General features: G+C 45.4%; 1 protein-coding gene across 1 annotated transcript; it reads right to left on the reverse strand.

Moving 5' to 3' along the window:
- Positions 1 to 726: 726 nt before the first annotated feature.
- Positions 727 to 1,844, reverse strand: LOC124917328. Its single transcript, XM_047457784.1, has 2 exons — positions 1,597 to 1,844; positions 727 to 1,444 (listed from the first exon to the last, which is right to left on the reverse strand). The coding sequence occupies exons 1-2, from the start codon at positions 1,842 to 1,844 to the stop codon at positions 727 to 729; spliced, it is 966 nt and encodes a 321-aa protein (XP_047313740.1).
- Between the last annotated feature and the right edge of the window lie 5,466 nt (positions 1,845 to 7,310).

Below are 7,310 nucleotides of genomic sequence, written 5' to 3' on the forward strand. Positions count from 1 at the left end.
GGACTGTCTTCTGCAACCTGCAGGCTTTCCTCAGACTTGTATGGATATGGAAGTGTTCAGTCTGTTCCTTTGGTATCATTCTCATCAGATACCCGAATTGTCTTCTTGTACTGGTCGGTCATTCGACTTAACCGGATGGCTTCCGGTGTGAGTGATATAACCGGACTTCTTCCGGTTATTCCTCTGCCTTGTGGCTGATCGGCTGTCTGATGTTTCCGGTTTTAAGTTTTGGCCGATCCTTTCTTTGTGCGGTCATGTTCCAAGTGTTCCTGGTCGGTTTAGTGACTTGACCGGCTAGTTTTCTTTAGCCGGTTCTTTTGTTTGACCTGTCTGGTTCCTTGTTCCTGCATGGAAGGTTTATCTAAGTTAGGTTTATGTGAACCGGTCTAATTTTATCTAACAATTTCTCCCTTTTTGATTATTTTATTTAAAATTATCAAAACAATGTAAGTTTGCAAACGTAGGCTGGTTCTCTCTTTGAACGGATTTTTGAAACTGACTTAGGAGAAGTTTTTAAAAAAAAATTTGGAAAAATTTTGAGAAAAATTTAGTCTTATCTTTTATCTTATTAATTTCTCCCTTTTTGATTATTTTATTTAAAATTATCAAAACAATGTAAGTTTGCAAACGTAGGCCGGTTTCAAAAATAACTTTATATATATGATAGATAACCGAAAATAATATATAGAAATACTAAGACAAGCATAGGTAAAAGAAAGAGAGCCCCTATTCCGAGTCCGAGAAGTCATAGCTGGCCTTCAGATTCTTGTTCCGCTTTTTCTTCACTGGTTGCGGTCGACTGGCCGATTCGGAGACTCGTTGTCTTGTGGGCCGCCGCTGTAGATGCACTTCATCCTCTTCTTCGACTTGAGTATCCTGATCCGGTATACTCTTAATAGCCGTGTCAGTGACCTCTTTTAGCAGATCGGCCACTTGAGCCTTCTTTGAGGATTCCCGTTTTCGCTTTGTCGGAACTGAAATGGAAGAGTCCGCCTTTTTCTTTTTGTTATCGGCTGCAAAGCTTTCTAACCTTTGTCTTTCTCTTTCTAACCGCTCAGCATCCTTCGCCGCTTGAGCGGCTACCGTCTTTGCAAATCCCGGGAACTGAGCCTCTGTCCTTCGAATTCGGTCGGCTTCTTCCTCTTCGGGAAGTCGTGGTGGATCCTTCGCATTTCTTGCTTCATTGTCCAACGCATCCTGGACTTCTTGAGCCGCTCGGGCATTTGCCTCTACAACCGCGTCATCCGCATTTATTTTAGCATTGAGTAGTTCGGCAACTTGTGCGGTGAGCGCCTTGAGCTCGGCCTCGAGACCCTCATTCTTCTTCTCAAGTTCGGAGACCCGTCCAAGTGTTGTGCCGACCAGGTCCTCAGTAACCTCCGTCAATCGTTGATCGGTCTCTCTTTGAAACCGTCGAAGTTTTCTTTTATCTCGGAGGTCGTATCTTCCAAAATCACGGTTCGCCTAAGGTGTTTGCTGCGCAGAACCGCTTCTTCCTGTTGATCATCTTCGATTTCTGAGAACCGGTCTTCTGTTCTTGACAAAAGTTGCCTTGTAGTGTTGGCGAACTTGAGTGCCGAGCGAACGGTTCTCTACATCTTTTCTTCTAGTGGGTTAACTGTCGAGTCTTCAAATTCTTGAAAGAGACTCTGGACCCATTCTTTTGTGACGCCCGGTTCGGAGACTTCCGGTTGTTTATGTGGAGACTGCCCGGTGAGAGGAGGGTCCGTCCTTTCATCGGTGTCATCTGTTGCCGGATTCGCCCTTGGAGGTGTCGGACCGTGAGCTGGACTCGTATCGATCCGGGGAGCTGTATAGTGCGGTAGTTCCCTTTGTCCGTACATCGTCTCCAGCCGGTCAATTTCTTTAATGAGTGCCCCTCTTGCTTTCTCAAGCCTTTCCAACACCAACGATGTTAAGGTGTCCTCCGATGCTACCTCTTCGAACCTTGCCGTGATCTTCTAGATCCGTATGGTTAGCTTCCGTAGCTGTGCTCGCGGTCTTAAGAGGCAGGTTCGGCCCAGGACCTCATGAATGGTTTCGGAATTTGTGAGGTCCATGACTATGTTCTCCACTTCCTTCAGCCTTTGGAAACATTCCTCGTCGGTGTAGCCCGGTAGGATGTGCCTATACCATTTGCCGAACCGGTGCTCGTGCCATTCCCGGTATATCTCGTCAATCTTACCAGCACGTCGTTCAATGACCTTTAGGGTTTTGAGCGCTATCCTATCGGCCTTTGCCTGTTCGTCTTCCTCTTCCTCTTCTTCACTGCTTTCCTTACCGCCTTTTTCACCGCCTTCTTCACCACCTTCTTCACCACCTTCTTCACCACCTTCGGTGGTCTCAGGATTTGCACCCGTACCGGCGTTGTCGGGACTTTGGCCCGACTGCTCTTCATCATCGGTCTTCTCAGATTCGGTTCTTTCAGATGTGGAAGCCGACTCTTCCTCCTCCGTTGGTTGTGGCGGTTCCGAGAAGACTATTTTCTCTTTCCCTTTGCTTTCGGCCTTTTCTTTAGCTGGGGCCGATTTCTTGCCGGTTGTCTTCTTTCGGCCACCTGTGGAACCGGGGGCCAGTTTCTTCCTTTCTAGGAATTGTTTGGCTCTGATTAGGCTTCTTGATGGGATGGTGACGCCGGGACCGATTTTGAGGTTATGGTGAAGGAATATTTTACCGAGAGGAACAGCGTATCCCCATGACCGGTTTGAGTCCGGTTTCACCATTTCCATCAAATTGTGGAACACTTCCTTTGCCCAGTTAACCTTTGTCCCTTCTATCAGGCCGACCAGCATCCTGATTTTGTCCTTGGTTAGGCTGCTGTAGTTTCCTCCCCTTGCTTGAACCGCCTTTGTGAAGATATCACAAATCGGTATATACTCCGGTCGCAACGTTGATTTGTTACCGGAAACTTTTATCGGCTCCTTAGTCGCCGAGAGTATTTGGCATGCTGCTTCGAACGTTTTGAGCTCTATGTCCGCCGTTGCATCTTGGCCGGCTGTTGGAAGGCGCAGGCTCTCCGCCACCGATTCCTCGGTTAGCTCTAATTCATTACCGCCTACAGTTGCGGTGATCTTGTCGTCAGAAATAGTTGCGGTGTTGAAAAATTCCTCAACCGCGTCTTTATATAGAACATGAGGACCGCCAAGAAAATACTCCAGACCGGCTCCGGCTACCCGGTCAATAACCTCTTTTGCCGCATGTGTGCCCTTCTGTCGGATTTCCTCGAAATCCACTTAAGTCAAGTGTTTAAACAAGACCGAGTCGCGCCCCATCTTAGAGAGTTGAGAGAGTTTGAAAAGTGTGAGAGCAGATAACCGCTTTGAGAGAATTTGAGAGCTTAGAGAGAGAAAGCTGTTTCGCGTGAGAATGAAAGGGAATGGCCGAGACCCCTTTTTATAGATGCGGTTTGGAAACCCAACTGTCCCATCAACAATGGGCGGGAGTTTTCCCTCCAAGCTGAAAGGGCGGCAAACCATGGGCGGGAAACCAACGGCGGTAAACGAATAGGCGCCAATCCGTGGGCGGGAGATTTAGGCGGGAGATTTCCCTCCAAAAATTTTGCTTTTGACATTGATGACGCAATCTTCTTTTTGAGACAAAATGATGCTGCGGTTTTCTAAAGATAACCGGTTATTTTGAGTAAGCCGAATTTTGCAATCTTTTGAGTTTAAGCGGTTTTCTTTTGAGATAGGAGCGCGGTTATTTTGACAATGTTAACCGGTTATTTAGATAGATATTCAAAGTGGTTAGATAACCCGGTCATTTAGACTTGAAATGAAGTTGTATTCAAGAAAGAATGCAGAAAGAAAAGTGAACGATAGATTGGTGTGAAATCAAACATACATAAGATGGAAAAATACAACTTATGTAAAAACCATTTTGGAGATCTTTTCTTCCACCGCATCCTTGTCAAGAATGCTTGAGGAGGAGGGCGGTGTGCCCGGTCCAAATTCTGGCCGGTATTTAAGAATCAGCTTACTGATGTGAGGTGCATAACTGAGACCTTTCTTGGTCAGCACCATGTTCTTCAGATTTTTAAAAAGGACCGATGACCAATTGATGGCCGTGTTGCTGTAGATATGTGTCATCATGTTGTAGGTATTCTTTGAGTACCGCTGATTTGGAGACTGACAGAGAATAGACCGAGTCACAATCTCAAGAAGGAGTTGAGCGTGACGACCGAGGCGGGTTTTCAACCCATAATTTTCCACTGGATCAATGGTTCTAGAGAGGAGTAGTGCGTAATAAAATGCCGTGCTTCCCTCCAGAGTTGGAAAGTCAGAAAACCCTTCTGTGGGCAGGTTGAGAAGGGAGGCAAATTCGGCTTCATCAAGCCAGAAGGTGTGGTCTCTTACCGTAGAGACGATGTAATTGCCCCTGATGCAGACACTTCTGAAGAATGCCTTGACATCCTCAATCAGTATGGGACCGGATTCTTCGAGGAAGGTTCGAAGGCCGGTATCAATAAGGGATTCAAACATGATTTTCTTTGCATGATTTCCGTCCCATTCTTCCATACATGAGTTGAAATCGACGCTCAAAAAGTTTCCTAGGGTTCTGCTTGGCATGTTTCTAAACTTTGATAGTAGAGAGAGAGAGGGAGTTTATGACTCGAGGTGTGTTGATTTCATTAGGAAAGCTCTCCTTCTATAGAACCGGTTTTGGAGGGAAAATGTTTGCATTGAATGACAGTTTTGTCTCTTTAGAGAAGAGAATCTTTATATTTCCAAGGTCATTGGGAAGAGTGTGCTTTTTGACTATTTGCGGTTCTCGAGGTAGGTATTAGTTGAGAAGTGACCAAGTTAGTTGGATATTGATTACTTGTGTTAGTTGGGAGTTACCTCATTAATTAAAGATCCCTTTATCATTAATGCACTAACATAAGGAAGAGTAAACAAAAGAGACCGAGGGAATCATAAATAAAACCGAGGAAAAACATAAGAAAAGCCAAAGTGATCATAATGATGTTGGATAAAGATACACCCGGTACATGAAGCAAAATGACCGGGTGCAGGAAGGAGTGACTCAGTGTGCGTGTGAGTTGACGACACCGGTAGGGTTGTTACGGCGGTTCCTTCTCCTCCAGGCCCTCTCAAACTGCTCATAAAAGGAGTCAGTTATCTCTTTGGTCAGCACTTGGGCTTGGTTCAGACCTTCTCTGGGACAGGTCGGAACACCAAGCTCCGCAAGAAGGCAACTTAGTTGGGGGATGAGGCCGACTGATCGGATGCCAACCATCCAGATGAGGACGTCAAACAGCACCCTGGACCAGTTCACCGGTGTACCGGTGACTATAGCCGCCATCATGTTGAAGGTCGAGGTACAGTAGGTATTTGTGACATCTTTTCCGAAGATGCTCCTACCGATCACATCATTGAGGAGCTGATATTCCGCCCTCAAGTGTGATTTAGTACCGTGATCGTCAACCGGTTCGGCAGACCGGGCAAGAGTGAGAGAGACCTCGGCCTTTATGTTAGCCGGTACGTCGAGATCTGTCAACCCTTGCTTTGGCAGGCTAAAGCACCGCGCAAAGTCCTTCTCGGTGAAGTCGAAGATGATACCTCCCACCTTAGATTGGATGTGGGTATCGAAATGGGGGGTACCCCCGAACACCCTAGCATTGTAGAAAAACTCCAGGATTGACTCCGGGTATATGGTATATTTATCGTCCAGAAAGTACTGAAGACCAATATCTTCCAAAGATTTGATCATTTTATATATGTCGCAATGCTCGGTGCTAGAGCATGATTGAAAATCAACCTGAAGAATGTTGGGAAACTGAGACATTTTTGCCTTAGTGAGAGGATGATCTTTTGTCTTGTGAGTGTTTTGGTGAATGTTTGCTTCACTTAAATACTAGTTTGGGAAGTATCCTATTGTCCAGGTATTAAATGAGAGGATATCTATTAACTGCAGGATAAAAGGTATTGCATGAAATAGGCATGTTTGCAGTCTAGGGTGTTGGTCATAGACCTGGACTGTGAAAGATATCATCAGATCTTCACGTCTTTTTAGGTGCGACCAGTTTACTTTGAAAGGGCAATGTTTCAGAACAGATATCTTTAAACACTGATAATTATTCCTCTTCTGTTTGAAATTCAAATAATCTAAGATAGCCTGCTTCCGAACCGGTCAGCTATCAGTTGTTCATCCCGATGCGGTTATTTGGTGCATGCACCAAGTGGCCGGTCGGTTTACTCTATCTGATAAGCTGGGCGGTTCTTCCACAGGTACCCTGAAAATTTGAAGTTCAACAGTTTAGGAAGAACTACCGGTTTTATCTGTCCGAACTGGTTTCCCTTTAAGCATCCTTAGGAAGGATCTGACTAATGTCGGTTAAACCGAGAGTAAGTCTGAATTGAGAGAACTTAGCTTCCTGTAGAGGCTTCGTGAAGATATCGGCTACTTGTTGATCAGTCGGTACGTATTCCAGCCGGATATGCTTCAGCGTGACATGTTCCCGGATGAAGTGATGCCTTATGTCAATATGCTTGGTTCTGGAGTGGAGAACCGGGTTGTAAGTGATTGCTATGGCACTTGTATTGTCACAGAAGATCGGGGACTCTTCGGCTGTGACACCGAAGTCCCTCAGCTGTTGTTGTATCCAAAGGAGTTGTGAGCAACAGCTTCCGGCCACAAGGTATTCAGCCTCTGCAGTGGATGTGGCCACTGAAGTCTGTTTCTTGTTATTCCATGAAACAAGCCGGTCACCTAGGAACTGACATGTTCCGCTGGTGCTTTTTCTGTCAATCTTACAACCTACATAGTCTGCATCCGAATAGCTCGTTAGATTAAAGGACGAGTCCTTTGGATACCATAGGCCGACATCAGGTGTCCCCTTTAGGTACTTCAATATTCTCTTTGCGGCTGTATAGTGGGATTGTTTTGGATTTGCTTGGAATCTCCCACACACACCGACTGCAAATAGAATGTCCGGTCTACTCGCTGTCAAGTATAGAAGAGAACCGATGATGCCCCGGTATGCGATCTGGTCTACCGATTGGCCCTCATCATCCCTGTCCAATTTAATCGATGAGCTCATTGGAGTAGCCGCTGAAGAGCATGTGTCCATTCCAAACTTCTTTAGAAGCTCCTTGGTATACTTAGGTTGGCTTATGAACGTTCCTTCTTTGAGTTGCTTAACCTGAAGACCTAGGAAGAAACTTAATTCTCCCATCATACTCATTTCAAACTTGTCAGTCATCATTTTTGAAAATTTATCTCATAGTTTAGGATCGGTTGAACCAAAAATGATATCATCTACATAGATTTGAACAAGTAGGATATGTTCCTTCTTTTCAAATTTAAAC

This window comes from Impatiens glandulifera, unplaced genomic scaffold (assembly GCF_907164915.1).
Source record: "Impatiens glandulifera unplaced genomic scaffold, dImpGla2.1, whole genome shotgun sequence".
In the NCBI taxonomy this organism is placed as follows: Eukaryota; Viridiplantae; Streptophyta; class Magnoliopsida; order Ericales; family Balsaminaceae; genus Impatiens; species Impatiens glandulifera.